The sequence below is a fragment of the Gadus chalcogrammus genome, chromosome 8, assembly GCF_026213295.1.
Source record: "Gadus chalcogrammus isolate NIFS_2021 chromosome 8, NIFS_Gcha_1.0, whole genome shotgun sequence".
NCBI classification, from domain to species: domain Eukaryota; kingdom Metazoa; phylum Chordata; class Actinopteri; order Gadiformes; family Gadidae; genus Gadus; species Gadus chalcogrammus.
In genome coordinates this window covers 4,675,859-4,696,154 of record NC_079419.1, presented here as the reverse complement: position 1 = coordinate 4,696,154, position 20,296 = coordinate 4,675,859, and the positions used below count along the sequence as shown (strand labels likewise).

The following is a 20,296-nucleotide window of genomic DNA, read 5'->3' as shown; positions in this document are numbered from 1 at the left end:
ACACAAAACGAACGGACAGACGAGACGCACAAGACAGCCTGAAGACCCCAAGAAACCCTAGACTGATGCCAAAACCGCTATGGTAACTTGACCATGGAAGCACTAAGAAAGATTATGGATACTGCTCTGACACCTAATGGCCAGGAGGAGTTATGGAAAGTTGGCTTGAGATGACCATGCCTGGTGGACTGAAATGGTGCGGGTGAAAAAGCCGGAGAAATTAACCATCTAAATAAAACTTCATCTGCTTTTAGTTTAATGATACTGAATCATAAAAAAAATGCTGAAACATATGAGTTATTAATATACAGGATGACCTAATGGTCTTCGAATGTAACTGATAATTCTGTTTGTATTAATGAAGACTAAAGTTTCAAAATAAGGAGTCCGTTCATAATCGGGACTTTACATCTTTTAACAGAACAAACACATCGGGGAACTATTATGAACTGCTGTGATCGACAGTATATATTTTTTTAAATTTCACGTCCCAACAATTTTTTTATGAAAATAGTTTACACTACGTACTTAACTGTCAACAAAAAGAAAAAACGTTTGAGAATTAGTTTTTTGTGCCAACTACAGTATACAATGAAATATCCTTGTATGCGATGATTTAAGTGGATTTGATATTGGTACTGATGAAGTAGTCTTTCAATTTGTGTCTGATGACATTAAGGCATATGTTCCTTCGATAAGAATCTGTCCAGAAACTCTCCAAAACAACACTGACATACCGAGAGAGTGGGCAGAAGTTATGGCGGGTTTGACTTTTTTGTGTGGTGACCTGCCAGTTATTAGTGACCGGCTCTTTTACAAGAACATCTATTTTTATAGTAAGGGTTCGTTTTTTTGTTCACAAAAAGAAAAGCCAGGCAAGGGGTCGCCTCTAATTAATTGCTTCTGTTGATTTACCATTTTATCCACTTTCCCCCCCCCCCCCCCCATACCTAAAAGTGCTCCTCTTCCTCCCCGCCCCCCCCCCCCCCCCCCCCAAAAGAAAAAGAAGCTCATCATTGCGTGTCAACGTTGCAATCCCGGGATCTTCCAAGTGTCAGTGTGGAAAGTGTCCCTCCCCTCCCCCTGTCCCTCGCCCATCGTCACCCCTCCTCTCCCCGACCCTCCCCACCCCATCCCCCCTCTCCATCAAACCCCCGACCCCCACCCTTCGGCTATCTCCTCCGCCCCACCCACGCCGGTCCTCCCCTCCTTCCCCTCCCTCCCTCCCTCCCTCCCTCTCCCCCCACTCCCCCCTCCCCCACCCCCCGTCCCTCCCCCGCGTCGCTCCTCAGAAGGTCATGAGCTGAAACTCCCGCTCGGCCTGCCAGTCCGGTACCCACACCGGGTAGGTGGCGTGCTTCGGCATCTCCATGACGACGCGCACGGGGAGGTGGGGCTCGTGTCTCTGGTGGACATGGTTAGTCACTACCTAGCGGGAGGGGAGGGGGGGGGGGGGGGGGGGGGGGGGGGGGGAGGGGAGAGTGGGGGGTGGAGGAGGAGGAGGAGGAGGAGGAGGGAAAGAACAAGGGGGGAAGCTATAGAGCACATACATACACACACACACAACACACGCCGCACAAAGCCTGCACTGCTCTTGGACGCTGCCGCCGCCCAGGGGCGGAGCCTCCCCTCTCCGCCCGGGTGAGGGGGGGGGGGAGGTAGAGAGGGAGGGAGAGGGGGAGATGGATGGGCGAAGAAGAATAGAGGCAGGAGAGAGAGGTGAGAGAGAGAGAGAGAGAGAGAGAGAGGGTACCATAGCGAGGAGGTTGTGGTAGCAGACAGAAAGAGACAGAGAGAGAGAGAGAGAGAGAAGAGGGGGAGGAGGAGAGCGGGCGAGAGGGGAAGGTGGTGGGGGGGGGGGGGGGGGGGGGGGGAGGCAGCAGGGCGGGATAGGGGGGGGGGGGGGGGGGGGGGGGGGGGAGAGAGGGGGGGGCGGTCCTAAGCAGAGAAGGCTGGCCAGGGGGCAGTAACGGTGGAGGAGGAGAGGGAACGGGGGAGAGGCTACGGGTAGAACACGACAAAACAAAAACACAAGGGCAGGCTTATAGGACAGCTGAGGAAGGCAGAGTGCATGTTAGTGCAGGGAAAACACCGTCCAGGTAAGAGCTCAGGGCTGACAGGAGAGGGGGGGGGGGGCTATAAAGTACATGACACCATTATGGAGGCGGGGGCGAGGGGGGGGCAGGTCTTGGCGCTGGTGTCGTTGTATCGAGGGCCAATTAGGATGCTTGGCACCGGTAGAGGAGGAGGGTGAGGGTGGGGTTAGGGTTGGGGGGGGTTAGCAGACAAAAGGGGCGGGGTTGGCACTGGGCTGAGGGGTTAGGGAGGAGGGGGAAGGTGTGGGTTATAAGAAGGCCCGGCGGACTGGAGGGGAGATAAGGTTTCATAGTGGGAGTGGGAGTGGGAAGGGGGCGGGGCTTGTCGCGGACCATCTCTTCCCCCCCACCCCCCCCACCCCCCACCCCCCTCCGCCAAAAAGTGGGTGTTACTGCAAAGAAAGGATCTAGTAAGGAATAAGAAGGGAGGGGGGGAGAGGGGGTGGAGGGGAGGGCAAAGATTTAGACAGAGCCGAGGGTCCAGGTTTGTAGAGAGGGGTGGGGTCTCTGAAGAGGTGCGTTTGGTTTACCTCTCGGACGTTTAGGGGAAGAAAATAGAAAAGCGTGTTTTGCCCCCACAGTGAAAGAGTTGGTGTTTGCTTTTATCAGAGCAGAATAAAGAGAGAGAGAGAGAGAGAGAGAGAGAGAGAGAGAGAGAGAGAGAGAGAGAGAGAGAGAGAGAGAGAGAGAGAGAGACCGAGAGAGAGAGAAATATAGAAAGAAAGAAAGAAAGAAAGAAAGAAAGAAAGAAAGAAAGAAAGAAAGAAAGAAAGAACACTGCTTTCACGCAGTGTTTTCTTCGCCTCATTTTTTATCTATTTGTTTATATTCTTTATGTTCTTGAACACTCCGTTCCCCCACTAAGTCTCGGGGTCGCCAGCGCAGTACTCCTGCCTTCAGGTGCTGGGACAAGGGGGGGGGGGGGGGGGGGCGGAGAGAGGGAGAGGGAGGCGGGCTTTGGATTTCCGGGGACGGGCCTCTCTGTCTCCCTCTGGTGGGCAACGTGTTCTCTGCAGCGCACACCCCCACCCAACCTCCCTCTCTCCCTTCCTCCCTCCCTCCCTCCCTCCCTCCCTCCCTCCCTCCCTCCCTTCAGTAGTGCGAGTGGGTGTTGCTCTGCATCAGCTGGCGCATACTTACTGTGAAAATGTTGGAGCGGCGCTTGGACTGCTTGCGGACGGGCGTGGGCGTGTTGGAGGCGGCGATGGTCTCGATGCGCATCTCCCGCTGGCTGATGCTTGGGGTGGAGGGCACCGAGGAGGAGTAGTCGCCGAAGGCCCCGCCACCGTTGGCCGCCTGGGGGAGGGAGAGAGAGCGGGATGGGAGGGAGGGAGGGGGAGAGAGGGAGGGGGAGAGAGGGGGGGAAGGGAGAGAGGGTGAGAGAGGGAGGGGAAGGGAGAGAGAGGGAGAGGTGGTAGAGGGAGAGGGAGGGAGGGAGGGAGGAAGAGGGGGGAGAGAGAGAGGGGGGGAGGAAGGGGGGAGAGAGAGAAGGGGGGGAGGAAGGGGGAAGAGGAGACGGAAGGAGGGAGAGAGTAAGTGTGTGAGTGATTGAGAGTGATTGAGAGAGAGTGAGTGAGTGATAGAGAGAGACAGTCCCAGAAGTGGGAGGAATATTAGATAGGGAAAGAGAGAGCAATAGAGAGAGAGCAATAGAGAGAGAGAGAGAGAGAGAGAGAGAGAGAGAGAGAGAGAGAGAGAGAGAGAGAGAGAGAGAGAGAGCAGCAGGAACCGAAAAGGGGGAGACGTATGAGTTGGAGAAAGAGAGGGAGAGAGAGAGACAAAGGACCGGAAGACGGAGGGATAGATAATGAGGGAGCAGGAATGGAGGTACAATTTGTGTGTCAGGGGAGATGGGAGAGAATCGAGAGATGGGAGGGGAAAGGAACAGATCAATGTTAGGAGGGTAAGTCAGAGAATAACAACCAACGTACTTTACGGCTGAAACCCAAAACGCTGGCTGAATCTCCCAACCGACGATTTACGTTGCTTGTGTTAAAGAAATATAACTCATGTCTTTATATGCTTAAATTTTTTTTCAATTAGCGGTGCCCCAAAAAAGTACATGAAACATAAACACCATTAATAGGATAGATGATCATTTTCCATCAGGGTTTAATGCAAAAAGAATATATTATAAAGTAGGGCCCAACTGTTTTTTTTAAGCTAATTAGCGCTAACAGCTAGCAGCCTAGCCTAGCAGTGAAGGGTTACCCGGGTTACCTGGTTGATGTGGACCGAAGGGATGGACGCCGAGGGGACAGACGTGTGGCTGGGGGAGTTGGGCAGGGACTTGCAGGGGCCGATGGACAGCTGCTGCTTTTTCCTCAGGGCCACCACCTTCTGGGCCACTGCAGACAAGACCACGACAACAGGTCAACAGGCGGGCGAGGCAGCTGGTCAGACCGACTGGCAGGGCCGGACGCCTGTTTGAACATTGGGTTGTCCTGGCCCTCTTCCTGTCACTATAACTCGGTGCTAATGTAAACAGAGTGGGCCATATATTATGTATGGACATTTATACTCCTCCTGTGGTCATTGTTGTGTTATATATTACAAATAATGATTACCCGTCTAGGTAAACAAATCATGCTAGTTCACATCTCTCGTCTTTCTCTTTTCGTTCCCAATGCAAATCACGCTCAGCCTCCCTATGGTTCATAATAGTGAACGATATACTTGATAATAGATCGTTTATAGATCATAGATCATAATAGATTGTTAAGTCTCTGTATTCATTTGAATTGAGGAATGGCAAATGATGCGAAATATGATTCTGCAACCACACCTGTATGCAAAAAAATAAAAAATAAAAAAAATAAAAGAGCATGGACATCTTTTTCATTTGTCTCACAAAATGTTACCAAAGCACGACTAATGCTGCAACCTGCATGCCCTACTAGGCAGGACACCTACCTGCCTCCTACTCAGCCCTTTACGTAAACACAGTCCCACACTGATGTCAAACGCCGGCCACACAAGGACAGAGGGAGAGTTGGTTATATAAACCACCTCGTGGGTGAACACCGAGCAATATCATCTAATACTGCCGAGCAATACCATCTCATACTGCGACGCATACAAATCATCCAAGCTGAGTGATTGAGGGAGGGAGTGAGAGAGTGGGTGAAAGAGACACAGAGACAGAGAGACACATACAGAGACAGAGAGAGAGGGAGGGACAGAGAGCGTGAGAGACAGAGAGCGAGAGACAGAGACACATAGAGACAGAGCGAGAGAGAGCGAGAGACACAGAGAGAGAGAGAGAGAGAGAGAGAGAGAGAGAGAGAGAGAGAGAGAGAGAGAGAGAGAGAGAGAGGCAGAGGGACAGCGAGAGACACAGAGACACAGACATAGAGAGAGACAGAGACAGAGAGCGAGTGACAGAGACAGAGAGAGACAGAGACAGACACACAGAGAGAGAGAGAGAAAGATATAGAGAGTGAGAGACCCTACTTAAAATAAATTCGATTAATAAAACGAATCCATTATACTCAACCGCACTAACGTGAGCCTGATAACGTGAGCCCCCCCCCCCCCCCCCTGAACTCCACCCTGCAGCTCAGGAGTCATGGCTCTCCATGTCCATGCTGCACACTGCCATTTGTCTCAAAGCGGGGAGGAGCAGGGCTGGTGGGGCTGAAGGGGATTGGTTGGGTTTTATCCGGAAGGTGGCGGTGATGATGATAGGGTGGTCAGAGGCATTGGAGGAGAGGGAGGCTGAGCGTGGTATGAATTAGGAACGAGAGAGCCAGACAGCGAGGGGGAGAGAGAGAGAGAGAGAGGGAGGGAGGGAGGGAGGGAGGGGGAGAGAGAGAGAGAGAGAGAGAGAGAGAGAGAGAGAAGGAGAGAGAGACAGAGAGAGAGACAGAGTGAGTGAGCGAAACACAGAGAGAGACAGAGCGGAAGGCAAAAAGACAGAGAGAGAGAGAGAGAGAGAGAGAGAGAGAGAGAGAGAGAGAGAGAGAGAGAGTGACAATGAGAGAGAAAGAGAGAGAGACAGCAAGAGAGAGACGATATCAAGTCGCAGTGACAGCTGGGGTTCTGCCACGCCGCTGGCTGATGCAACAGGGCTGCCGGGGAGAGGAGAGAGAGGAGAGGAGGAGAGGAGAGGAGAAGAGAGGGGAGGAGAGGAGGAGAGGAGGAGAGGAGAAGACAGGGGAGGAGAGGAGAAGAGAGGGGAGGAGAGGAGAAGAGAGGGGAGAGGAGAGGAGAGGAGAGGAGAGGAGAGGGAGAGGAGAGGGAGAGGAGAGGGAGAGGAGATGAGACGCAGAGTGTGCCGTTTCTCTGTGTCTTTTAATTATTTTCTAAATGGGGCTTCCGGAAGCAATTAAACGCAGCTTTGTGAGGTGAAAAAAAGGCGAAACAAAAAACAAAACAATATACCCGCCCGTGTATCGACAGCCAATGAGCAGCGGCGAGCCAAACCCCTGGCTGCCGTGCGTGTGTAGCGGCAGAGTCGGGCGTGAAGCAGGCTTTCGGAAGCACCGCGGGCCCTGAGGGGAATCTATTGAAACAAATGGGCTCTTTTTCTAATGACGCCTTTCAGATACTTCAAACGCTTTTTGCATACTTCAAACGCGCGTGACACTTGAATATTCAATGGCTGTGGGGCGGCGTGCTTACGGATGCGCCAGACAAAAACATCACAATTTGTGGTTTGGAACGCCGTGAAGGATGTTGACGTGCGCGGGGGACATTCGTAGTTCGATGTAAATGTTACGCAACCTCTGATTGTTTATTAATACGCGTCATGTCTCGTTTTATTTCCGCAGCCGGGCGGGTTATGAATGGGCCGATGCTCCGGTATGTTCTGCACCCTATGCCCGTTTGCTCCTCGTCTCAAATTAAACCCCAAGGTCATGTGAGGACCGTTTTCTTAAAATGGATCCTCATTATTATGACTTCCCAAGGAATAGAAAATGGCGCCTGACCTGGCCTAACCCCAACAGTGTCACATGACCACTGCTTTAGTCACGGGACTGCTGTCAATTCATCAGCGGGACGTGGCTCCGGAAGGTGGAGTGGGTTGGCCTGCTAGTGTCGAGGTGACCCTGAGCAGGATGACTCACCCTAACTGCTCCTGACGAGCTGGCTGTCGCCTTGCCTGGCTGACACCGCCGTCGGTGTTCGAAAGTGTGCATGAATGGGTGATTGTTAGGCAATATTGTAAAGTGCTTTGAGTGGCCACTGGTTAGAAAAGCGCTCTATTAATGCAGACCATGTACCATTTACCATCAACGTTGTTCACCTAAACATGCAAGACCTCGCTCTTCTCTGTGTCGTAAGGTTCATCATCGTCTGCACCATCTTCCTTTTTCAAAAATATAAAGATGATCTAGCTATCGAAATTGACCTCCAAGACTTCAAACCGCGACATCGTCAACAAGAAAACAACAAGACCCTCCTATCCGCCCTGAAACTAGCCCCTAAAACTAGCCCCTGAAACTAGCCCCTAAAACTAGCCCCTGAAACTAGCCCCTGAAACTAGCCCCTGAAACTAGCCCCTAAAACTAGCCCCTAAAACTAGCCCCTGAAACTAGCCCCTGAAACTAGCCCCTGAAACTAGACCATGAAACTAGCCCCTAAAACTAGCCCCTGAAACTAGCCCCTGAAACTAGCCCCTGAAACTAGCCCCTGAAACTAGTCCCTGAAACTAGCACCTGACAGGGGCGTCCTCCGACTCAGGACAGCACCAGGTCTGGTGAGTGTGTGTTTGTCTCTGCTGAAATCAAAACAAGAAGAAGAAGCTCTGTCTCACCGTCCTGGAAGACTCTCTCCACGTTGAGGCCGTAGGTGGAGCAGGTCTCGTAGTACGTCGAACGCTTGAGGTCGTTGGACAGCTTCCTGGCCCGCGAGTCGTCGATCACGCGGGGGTTGGCGGCGCTGATGGCATCTAGTAGAGGAGAGGTTTGTTGATAAAGGTTCACCTTTTCAAAACGGTTCATCCTGAAGGGAACTGAGGCCCCGTGTGAGGTGAGGTGAAGTGTTCACGGTAGAGATTTACATTTAGGGCATAGATTCAGGATGTTCATAAAAGTGCCTAGCACTTACCATCGCTAGGTTAACCCATTCCCCGTACACAACAAAGCTAGCTAGGATAAGATGTTACACAATGCTAAGTATTATTCTTAAGTGCCAGGACGTACGACATACAATAAGTATGTAAGAGGGGTGGGGTTGGGGGCTAGAGGGGGAGGCTATGCAGTGTTTAGGTGAACTCTGAACAAAGTAGACATTGCCTCACCTTGCGTTCCCACCAGCACCATGGGAACTTCCGCCGTGTTCCTGTAGTTGGACAGACGCTGGAAGTAGTTGTAGACGGTCTGGAAGCTGATCTCGTCCTCCAGGCTGAAGACAAACACCACCGCATCCACCCAGGCGGCGAACTAGGGGGGAAGAGGAGAGGTGGGGAGAGGGAGAAGAGACAGCAGAACAATAAAAAACGTGTTAGAGGAGAATAAATCCCATGTAATTGTCGTCTCCTCAGGGATTAGTGGGGCCGGTGAGACGGTGCCTCGCACAATGCAGACGTGTTTAGAATGCATTGTGATGTTTCTGAGTGCGTGTTTTATTTAACGAAGAAAGAGAGTGGTTTTTAAATATCAGCTTATTAAAGTTGAGGAAACATTTTTAATTTATCCTTGAGAACACACTAGAGGGACGTTTCAATCTTTTAAAAATATCTCATGAATTTGAGGCCCGATTGATTAGAGTATATTAAGATCCGCCGATGCTTTGAAATGCAGCATTATTAAACCGAATCAATCATCACGCAAAAGAGAATCCATTGTGGACTGAAGCTCCACGCACGGACACAAGGGGGCAGTGTTGCGCAAGCCTCGCAGCTCAACAAAACCCACTCCGAGGGATGGATATCAATTAACTGTCATGCTCCGGATTCCTTCCCCCCTTCTCTAATGCCCGGTCCTATCAGAGTCAAAAGAACCGCAGATTCTACTGAGGCCTATCATTGTACGTCACGCTTGAACGGAGGGGGAAACATGATACCGTGAGCTGAATACGTAAGTCACACCATTAGCTCCCAAGACCGCGGTTTTAAAGTTGAGAACCCGCAGAGGAGCCGACAGTTGGAAAATAAATGATGACGGTTCTCTCATGTCGCTGCTCCCTTTCATTCGGCATTCACACACGCAGCCAGCCTGCTTAGCCCGCCGGGAATTAATTGCAAATGGAAGCTCTGCGAGCTCGGCTCAGTGGTCTCCCATGAGCAGGAGGAGAAACATGACGGAGGCCTTTCATTACCAAGCTAATTATGCAGCCGGCCAGCCGCCAAGCCATGGAGCTAGCATAGCACTCAGACCCGCGCCCAGAGGTATGCTAGCTGCTTATCAACAGCAAGACACACCTGGGCGCTATGATACACAAACAATTGTTGATGCTGCAACCCCTGGCGGCTGTGAGAGCATGAGCCCTTTCTTGAAACCATTACACTAAAACAACATTTATACAAGGCAGACAACACCTTTCCTTGAGCGGAAAGTGCACCGGCGTTGTAATTAGGTATGCTTATTGTTTCTAGCTGCTGCAACAACTGACAGGTTTGGCCTCCTGTCAGCGACAGAGCTGCGTTTTCTGTCAGCTTTTGGAAAACATCTCCCACGGTTTTGTACAACTTTTTGTTTGACGTGATGCTGACATTTTCGAACTCGAAAGCACTGGTGTTGTGTTTGACATATTTTTAGGGATACGCACTGTTGCTACCTTCTGGCTTGTCATTGTAGCCTAGAAGTTTCCAGGACTTCTCTGTCTCTAAAATAAACTCTGTAGCCACGCAAGGCTATTGGAATTGTTTTGGTGTTCTCGTGAGGACGCAGAGATTGGGCTGGTGCTCTGTTGTAACTTCTCATACTAGCATACTCCCCGGCTGGGGTGGACAGGAAGTCTACTGAAAACGTTTTCAACGATATCTGTATGCATGTAGATGGACATGAAACAATCTTCGTCATACTTTGGTAAACACCTATGACACATTAATAAAATCAAAGAAATGGGTTATTAGGATAGGACAGAAGAGGGATGAAGAGTGAAACCTCAAAGAATTAAAGGACAACTTGTGGATTTTCCAAACATTTTGGATCTAAGGGACTAATTGCGGACGGCAATTTTTGAAAAAGGCAAATTATTGAGCAAGACCGCTGTAGACGTAATCCTCAAAAGCGGCAATGTCATCCTTTGGCTATTTGACTGGCTCAGAATATAGTCACATTGTGGAAATGATCCCTACGGAGAAAAATTAAAATCTTTACATTCCACCTGATCGTATCTGTTTGTCATTGTGACCAACAGAGTCTCGCTCAAGGAGAAGTCTCGCCAAAGTTGCAGGAAGAGAATGGTGGAAACGAGAGAGAGCTGGAGTGAGGAGTGTTTGTTGTTTTGGACTACAACAAGCGTAGCTTAGTGTAATCTTAAGTACTGTGACTGGTACCACTATCATTTTACCCTTCTGCTAATTATTTTTTGTATATATTTTTACATATTTTTATTTGTGATTATCTATTTACTACATAAAACGTTGTATTGTTGCTGCTATGTTGAGTTGTATGGTTGTTGAGAAACCTAATAATGGTACTCTTGTACAATAAGAATGTAAGCAATTCAGATTCTGATTCTGAAGGACAGTTGAGATTGTAAAGACAACAGGAACATTTCCTGCAACCACGATATTTCAGAGCGAGACTTTTCCTTGAGCCATACTCGGTTGTTCACAACAACAAACATACTGGATCAAAGCAAAGGTTGAAAGTCACATCTCTCTGCAGGGATCTTTTCATTGACGTCATCATACAATCTGAGCCTGTCGGTGGCAGAAACAACCAGTCTTAGAGCGCGTAAATCGAAGGGGCGTCACTGCCCCTAAGGATCACATCGCAGCCCCTTTTTCACAGACTGCAGCTGCAGTGGTCTCACTCGGCTCTGGACCGACTTTTGCCCCTTACGCCTAAAATGATCACAAAATGAGGTTGAGAAATTGCAAACGTACGTCTTTCAGCTTGTTTTGCATTGCGTGTGTGTGTGTGTGTGTGTGTGTGTGTGTGTGTGTGTGTGTGTGTGTGTGTGTGTGTGTGTGTGTGTGTGTGTGTGTGTGTGAGAGAGAGGGTGTGTCTGTCTGTGTGTATGTGTGTTTGTGTGTGGTTGGGGAGAGGGGGGAGTCACTTAGGGCCACCAAAATACGGTTGCTTATGTATCAACAAACACTAAGTAAAGCCTCTGTTGCATCCATACAAATACAATGATTACAAGGAGGGGGGTGGGGGGTGCGGGAGGGGGGGGGGCACTAAAGAACTGCCATTGGCAGATTTTAGTATCATCTCTGCTGCGGTCTTGATACTGCCTTTTGTGCAGAACACCCAGAAAATAAATGAATACATACATAACAACGTCATAGAGGCGGCGGGGAAATTATCCTTCACCACCGTCTCCTCCTCGCGCTACAGTGTCGCTATACAAATAATCTCTGTTGACATTTGAGCTGCTTTAGAAAAGGCAAGCAGAAGGAAAAAGAGAGACGGAAATGAAATAAGTACGTACTTGTAATTCTGGAGGCCCTCCCTCGTCTCTGATCAGGAGGAGGTAGCTCTGTCCGTCCACCACGATTTCCTTCTTGAATCGACCACCTGGGAGGGGGAAAAGGCAGATCAGGGTTCATATCATCGCAATCCATAGATATCAATAGAGCCGATCTTGAGGCATCAGATGTTAAGCTTAAGTCCATTTTATTTGTACAGCCCTCAATCACAGTGACATTCTCCGTGGACTTCACACGTTAACACCCCCATGACTCTCAAGGCATTCAAGACCCATACATACTGCCATAGGGAACAAACATCCCTATTTACAGTATGTACCCCTATACATAATTATAATGCAGGTGTATTGCTTTTGCTTCATGGAAAAAGCGACCAAATCAAACAACAACTCTGAACCCCAGCCGGGGATGTCATCAAATATTTTCGGGTTATTTGGAAAAAAAAATCGTTCTCCCTCCCCAAGGACTCCCAGCCAAAGTCCCTACGGACCCATCACGAGGCTGACAGGGAACCAGGTCTAGCTGAAGCCAATTACGTGGGCAGAAAATTGCAATTTTTAGCGTGTCTAATGCACAGCTGCCCGTGGAACCTGTTTGGTACCGAGAAACAGCCGCCAGCCACCGACTCTCCATCCCCTGAAGCTCTGGTTCCTAGTGCACCCACTTAGTGGTCCCTCCATCACAACACACACCTCAGGGGCAACACCTCCCAAACACTGGACACAAGGTGGAGGGACGGCTCGAAGGGAAGGCAATCGGAGAACAGCGGATGGAGAGAAATGTTTCCGCCTTATCGTTTTTACCCTATCAGCTGGGACTGGGCTGCTGCTCGTTTCCACCGGTGAAAGAATTCCCGTTTTATTCTTAAATCTGTTTTCCTCATGCTTCAGAAATTCCTGCGCGCACACCGTTGCCGTTAGCACATCTCGACGTGTATAGTGAGGGCTGAAAACCGCCGGGAATACCTGGCAGTAAATTGGATTTCGCATCCTCCATTTGAATGGATGGAGATAGTGCAGAGATTAAAAACACTCAGAATCCAGGGGCTTTGTGGGTGCAAGGTGTCCCTGGGTGTGGAAACATTGATTTATGAATAACAAAAGAGAATGTGTTGATGGCAATCTGCCCCCGCAATTCAATAACGTACAAATGCGAGCTGAGGTATGAACCGGCTGGTAATATAAATCAAAGGCGGAGTTGAATGGAGTCGACGTGAGCGCGGGGATAATGTATGGCTGTTCACCGTACGGCAGTTTGTTATAAGCTTTTTTTATCAACCGTAGTGCAAATTGGGTTGAGATTTAACCGAGCCAAGAGGGAACTGTGTAACAAACACAGTCAGAATTACACAACTTCTGCAGCGCTTCTGTGTCAGCAGGTAGTATCACACACACACACACACACACACACACACACACAAGACAGGCAGACACACCGAACAGACACACACACACACAAACATACACACACCGAACAGACACACACAAACATACGCACGCACACACTCAAACACTATTGACTCGAACCCAGTGTATGTATGTGTGTGTGTGTTGTTCTGGTCCATGCGGGATGTTCTACAAACACACACACACACACACACACACACACACACACACACACACACACACACACACACACAGTGTGTGTGTATCCCACTGTGTGTGTGTGTGTCTGTATCCCAGCTACACTGTAAGCCTGTTAAGTCCACTTTAGCCTAGTTGGCAAATGGAAGAATCTCTTGAGATTCTCTGGTCAGCTCAGAGACCCAGTTGGATTGGGTAAAAGATTCAGAAAAAAGCCCAGTTGGCTGATTTTTGGTTTGCTATTGAAGTCAAGAGAAAGCTTCGAGGGAGAGGAGGACAGAGAGGAGGACAGAGAGGCGGACGCCAATGATTCAACTGTCTGCAAATCTGGGTTTTATAACATGCATAAGAACAACATGTTTTCACACAATACCCACAACAGCCCGGGCGTGAACACCCCAGATAATAGGCTATTGTTATAGCTATTGTTTCATCAACCTCAGGGGATTCAGTGAACGCACATTGGAAACAAGGCCTATTGATGATGAACGTGTGTCATACCGGTGGTTTGATCAAAAACACTTTTTCCAGGATGTCGTCTGTAAGACGATGACCTTGAGGTAACAGAATATTTTCCAATGCACACTTAAAGCTCCAAGCATTCGTCAGTCATGATAGTCTATCGTGGCGGCTTCTAATAAGAACTATTTACGTGGCACGGTAAAAGGCTAGCATTCTGCGAGACACGTTTTTATTAAACTTTAGGCGGCGTCGCGAGGACATTGAACGGGGGATATGCGCCAAGTTGTTAGGCATGCTCGACACGCAGCCAGCACACACTGCCTCCACACAGAGGCTCAGACCTTGACACCGCGCCACAACCCAACAGAGTTTCATCCGGTGTTGCCATGGCAACCCACCCTGGTGTTCAGTGCTGATGCTCGCTCTCTCTCTCTCTCTCTCTCTCTCTCTCTCTCTCTCTCTCTCTCTCTCTCTCTCTCTCTCTCAAACTGAGGAACAAAACGTTGTGGGCTCAGCCCCGGACTGACTGAGCCCTTCTCTGCTACTAGTGAACACTGTTTTTCTCCCGGCATTGTGACGCTAAGGCTCTCTAAACAGGGCCGGGGGAAGGCTCGCTAATGTTAAATCTATTATTTTTTCTTTTCGGTCCCCCATGGCGACCTGCGATAGAATCTAACAACAGGCATGTCGCTGGGTTTCGGTCGACACACATTCATCTGGGGAACAAGGAGGAATCAGAACAAACATGTCGCCCTAATTACACCAACAAAACTCTCTCACTCTGGTGTGAAAAAAACGAAAAAAAATGTTCCACCATTGATTTTTGAAGGACCAATTACAGCGGCCGAGGATTCCTCTCCCCCGGTGCAGCGAGACGGGAGAAACTAATTACGCTCTTCGCGTTACATCCTCGCCGTAATTGCGGCAGAATGAAAAACGCTGTATAAGATATACTTCCAAACCATCGGTTTAACCCGGGGTTCAGTGCCTCCACTGAGTGTTGAGGTGTCAGTGCTGCAGGCAGAGCCCGCCGTCTCTCTCCGTGACGGTTCTGCCGATGGAGGACATGAAAGGGGGTTTTATCTGTGAAGTCCACCTCGCAGACCAGGACCTCTGAACTGAAATCGCTCACTGTGGCCTCCTATATAATCTTTCCCTCGCCGAAATCAAAGAGAGCCGCTGAATCAGCCAGCCTCTTCACTCTACTCGCTTAGTGTTGAGAAGTTTTTAAGGGGATGAGTTCTGCCTCGACTTGACTGGAGATTAAACTGAAAATATTCGGCGCTGCGATTTTATTTTGGGGCTGAGGGGGAAGAGTAGAGAAAGGTCAGTTGGACTAAAGCTAGCATAGCTAAGTGATGAGCTATGATTTCCATTAGAATTCATGACGTGTTCTGGTAGTTGGTATAGCCAAGACTACAACCTTTTTATTTTTGTGATGCAAGCCTATGCTCCTTTATTAGGCCTTACTCTTTTGAAACAAATCACATTTCCCATGACTAAAGTACAATGCTGTGTATATAACATGACACTCCATGAATTGTGTTTTCGTCAAAATACAATAAAAAGATCGGTGGTTCGATTCTCAATTCAACCGGGGCATGTCTGTCTGAATGTGACGCAGTTCCCAGATTCGAACACTAGATGGGGGCGATGCGCAGGGGATCGGTGCGCAAGCAGCCCGACGCAAGAAAAAGGAACAAGAGAAGGAGAGGGAGGCAGGGAAAGGTAAACACTCGCGGTATTCATGTGTTCCTGTGGGGGTATCCTTTAATGTGACAGCCTCCCTCCCCCATCCTCTGCAGAGCTGTCTCGTTCCCCTATTATTGTCCTCACCTTCGGGAGATTCCTCCTGCACGTATGTGCCAGTCAGGTAGCGATGGACCAAAGCAGACTTCCCGCTGGACAGATTACCCACAATGCCCTGCAAACACAGAAAAAGCATAGCATTTTATTAGCAAGCGAGGGAAAAGGCAGGTTACACAACAATCCAGGGCATTCCCTTAGAACGTGACCTTTGAGCTCACTTTACCTTCACCCAGGGTGACAAGGGGATCGACATGAATAATAAATACGCCAACATGCACTTGTTTTCTCACGATTGCATCTATGCACTGGATCTGACTGCTGTTTTATTGGGAGTAGCACTTTTGCTATGCTTTCGTAGTTGCTCCAATATGGATCGTATTACTTTCGACTCTTCCTCTTCCTCATCCTCAACCTTGGAAGCCACTTTGGACGACAGTGTCCAAAGGCAAAAGGGGATGAGTGTTTTAGGTGGATCGGACAGAGCTTTTATTGTGGAGGTTGTGCTCGGTATGGCTACAACCATACACAGGCTGAAACGTGTGTCCAAAGGTAAATGGGAGATGAGTAGTTTAGGTGGAGCGGTGGCAGCAGGAGGGGGCTATTATTGTGGAGTTTGTGCTGGTAATGGCAACATGCACACAGAGGCTGAAACATCGGTCCAAACGGCTTCCAAACGCAAAGGGGAGATAAGGGGGTTTGGTGGAGCGCTGGCAGGAGGGGACTTTTATTGTGAAGGTGGTGCTGGGAATGGCAACATGCATACAGAGGCTGGAACATGTGTTTGGTCCCCCTCCCCCGCCGCACTGGGCCGTCCACATAGTCGGTGGGCGGTAGAGCCAGGTATGGTTCTAATTACTGGTTAGTCCGACACAAAGGAGACTCCGCTTTGGGTTGTTTCAAACACAAACAGGCCCCCCGAAACAAGCCTAAACAGCTATGGAGACACACCGGTGTGTATATATACTTATATATATATATATATAGGACGCAGGACCGCAAAACAGATGCATATTAATACATCTAAATAAAAAACAGAAAGTAGAAGGAAAATAGAAAGTGCAACATGACCAGCCATCCGGCCAGCTTGCGATATGGTCCTCATAAAGTGCACTCGCTGCATCAGCAACAGTTGCAAGATGAAAGGCTAGACTGTCTCCTGTGGTACGTCGCCCTGAGGAGTGGAGGCTGGAAAGCATTATGCAGCCCCCCAACTTCATAATGATTAAGGCAAACACCAACATGTCTTTAAAGGCTGTGCATAGCGGCTCCTATAGGAGCATGTGTATTGACCGATGTAAGTCGCTTTGGATAAAAGCGTCTGCTAAATGCCCTAATTGTAATTGTAATTGTAATGTTTTAACTGCAAACACACAACAATCGTGTGAGATTCTGTGTTCTAGTCAGGCCATCGCCATAACTTCAAAGGACCCGACACATGAATTACCCGACGAGGAAACCAGGGGAGATTAAATCATTCAAATTAGACAGGAGATCATCCACCTTGGCATCCGTCGGGTGGAATATTGTTTTTTTATCGCACACCATAATGAAGTACATTTTACATATTCCTGTGTGCAGACCTGCTAATTAACAGGTTGCAGCCCTGAAAGTGAATACACTGTGTTTGAAGTCGGACGTGTTTGAAGTCAGAGCCGTGATAGGATTTTCAATAAATATCCCTTCTCGAACAGTATACCGTCACTTCCATTGAGGTGATCAATTTTTCCATTGGATTTTATTTGTATACTCCTTAATCACCAGTACAGTCTCAAAGGGCTTCTCTAAGGTGTTCTGCACAGCGTAGGGGAGAAATGTATAATTCACATTGTTCAACTATATAATACACATTGGTCAATATCTAGCCATCACCTCAGTGAATCAGGACGGCATACTGTAGATGGTTTTAGTATTCAAGTCACATGGGGGACATTAGCAGTGTGATAAGCCGCGGTCGCGTACGGTTCACGGGCAAGCTAACCCAAAACTGCCACTCAGCCTGCGTGTCCGACTGCGATGCTCTCCTACGTTGCCATGCCAACGCATCTCATTAGAAATCACCACGTTCCGTGCCAGGGACATTCGTTCCTTGTTTGTCGATTGCATTCCAACTGTTCTCATGTATAATGCAAATATAATAAATCCAAGATTTAGCGTGGACTGATGTGTCCTCGTTCACGTTCACATCTACGTATATAGAATTAGGAGTTAGAATCCCTGACCGACCTGACATACTGAGTTCACAAGGTTTAGTGCAACAGAAGTTACAGCTACTCACCACTTTCAGCTCTGGAACTGATCGACTCAGTGTCCATTCTTGGCTGTTGACGAAGGAATCTGCCGGAAGAAAGAAAAGAAAAAACAAAGGCAATGAGCAACATTAACATTCAAATTTAGCAGGCGCTTTTTTCCAAAGTGACTTACAGCCGTTCATACACACATTCACACCCTGACGGCGGTGTCAACCACGCAGGGCGACGGCAAGTTCGTCAGGAGCAGTTAGGGTGACGCGTCTTGCTCAGGGACACCTCAACTCGCTAGGAGGAGCCGGAGATCAAACTAGCGACCTTCCTGTTACAAGTCAACCCGTTACGTCCTGAGCTAAACCAACCCCGCAAACCAACTTCTTGGTTGCTTGTGTTTTGGACCGTTTATCATTATAGTTTGTGTCCGATTGAAATTGCTTCTGTATTCAAGGGTGTACAGATTTGCATAACACTGCATTTGTACTATTGACCATCAATAATAACATGTCGCCCACCATAAGAACATGATTGTGTTAAATATGAAATAAATCCTAAACGTAACTTGTTTGCCCTTTGTCCAGCCACATTAAATCCATTTATTTATGCATTTGCATTTTTCAAAACTAATAACTGTTGATTTGCAGAATCCCTGACGTTTCATCATTCGGCGCAGCAACGTTTAATTAAACTATTTGACAAGGAAAGCTGTCGATTATCCAGCCTCTTATTACTGTTGGAAAAAAAAAGGGCATTTAGAGGCTTAACGTGAAATGCTTTGATTCATACCTGGTAGACAGGCAGGACAGAGCAGTCTCTCAAGGTACAGAGACACACCAACCCTAAAACCACAGCCGTCTTTCAATGAGCTGCAGAGCCAAACTAATGTGTCAAAACAAGTATTGCACCAAATCCCCAGCACCCTCCTCCACCACCCCCATTCCCCCGCTTCCTGTTTGGGTTCAAGGATTTCCCAACACCTGAACACCCATGCAGATGCCAATCTCTAATGGACGGGGGTAAACACCTTGTCTAGAAGGAAGCGAGGCGAAAGAAAAGAAAATGTGGAGTCCACACTTTTTTTCTCCCCCCTCAACCCAAAACAACGAAGCACTCAGATAGGCTCACAGGAAAGCTACAAAGAGCTTTCCGGGAGTGTTCCAAACAGCGTTACGGAGAGGTAAAGAAGAAAATGACATGGATTTAAGAGAGGTATGCGTCACTGACACTTAAGTCACCCCCATTGTCCTCTTACTGATTGCATTTGTCAACCCCCACTTTGCAGCGAAGGAGCATCAGTGTGAATCTGTAACAGGTTGGAGAAGACCACGCTGCATACATATATCTACAAATTAGTATTACCAGTCTCCCTCTCCTGTCACGGATCAATTCTCCTACGCAGAAAATAAGGGAATTTGTTAGAAGCCAGAGCACAGGTCTGGGATTCTCGGTGGTGCACAGCAGAGATGTATTTATCCCCCACAATCCCACTGGTGAGTGTTAGCACAGTACTAATCGCTAAGCCCGATCAATAGCGCTCTGACACCTCGTCAGAAAACCAGAACATGGACATTGGTTTTGATTAAGCGCTCGGTGCCTCTGTGTTTGTCCTCGGGTATTAACTGGTACATTATGAAATAAAGTTACTTTTAATTTGTTATCCAGAGCGACTTGCGTTCAGACAGATACATGAGGGAACAGGCAGGCGCTGGGCATCGGTTAAGAATACCCACAGGTCGGGGGATTGATCCCAGCACCTTTTAACTGGGAGTGGAACCCCGGAAAATGATGTGAACAAAGATTTGGATGAAACCACATGGGGAAGGTAGGGTCGGGATTCCGCTACTATTTAGCTAATGCCGGTGGTGCCTCTAATAGCATCGAAGAGGGCCATCAGAAGGCCCTTTCTGGGGGAGCTACACCAGGGTATAGAGGGCCACTATCGCACAATTGCCTCTTTGTTCCAAGTAAGGCACTGCAGCTCCTAGACTAATTTCTCTTTCATCATTGACCATTAGGCCCCTTTGCCTTTTTCTTCTTTCTTTTTTTTATAACTTTAAACACAACTAAAAGTAAAATAGTAAAATAGAAAAAGGGAAAATCCTCCCGGCATCCAAAAGTGAGGCTCCCCGGCCTTCAGCCCATTAAATGGCCCTTACAACCCGTAGAACACATCTCATCCTCTCATTACCCAACGAGGAGGAGGAGGAGGACAGTGCGAGACCCAGCATGCCCGGACAAGTATCACGCAACTGCTCGCAACGCGCTGTGCTATCGAGAACGGGATGATGATGATGATGATGAGCGAGTGGAACACACTCCCCCCCCCCCCCCCCCCCCCCGTTCTCAGGTCTGCTCTACTGCAGCTTAATTGAGTTCATGCCCTCTCCTCTGACATCATTCTCTAAATATGAACCAACCCACGAAAGAACTGAAGGCCTTGAAACGCCGGATTGATACCGCGCGGTTTCCCGCATCGGCAACGCAGAGCGCTTGCAGGGACACCGGGTTCTTTGTCTCGATCGCGCGAGGGGGAAAGAGGAGAAAAAACTGATCTAT

At 48.7% G+C, this 20,296-nt stretch overlaps 1 protein-coding gene across 1 annotated transcript in view; it reads right to left on the bottom strand.

Moving 5' to 3' along the window:
- Positions 1 to 20,296, bottom strand: part of LOC130387198 (uncharacterized) — a 48,683-nt gene that overhangs the window by 21,358 nt on the left and 7,029 nt on the right. Inside the window, exons 2-9 of the mRNA XM_056596206.1 lie at positions 17,773 to 17,831; positions 15,525 to 15,612; positions 11,646 to 11,731; positions 8,341 to 8,482; positions 7,855 to 7,989; positions 4,317 to 4,444; positions 3,237 to 3,392; positions 1,337 to 1,405 (exon numbers count right to left, since the gene is read on the bottom strand). Of these exons, the coding sequence (XP_056452181.1) occupies positions 1,337 to 1,405; positions 3,237 to 3,392; positions 4,317 to 4,444; positions 7,855 to 7,989; positions 8,341 to 8,482; positions 11,646 to 11,731; positions 15,525 to 15,612; positions 17,773 to 17,831 (863 nt within the window). The remainder of the gene's footprint in view (positions 1 to 1,336; positions 1,406 to 3,236; positions 3,393 to 4,316; positions 4,445 to 7,854; positions 7,990 to 8,340; positions 8,483 to 11,645; positions 11,732 to 15,524; positions 15,613 to 17,772; positions 17,832 to 20,296) is intronic.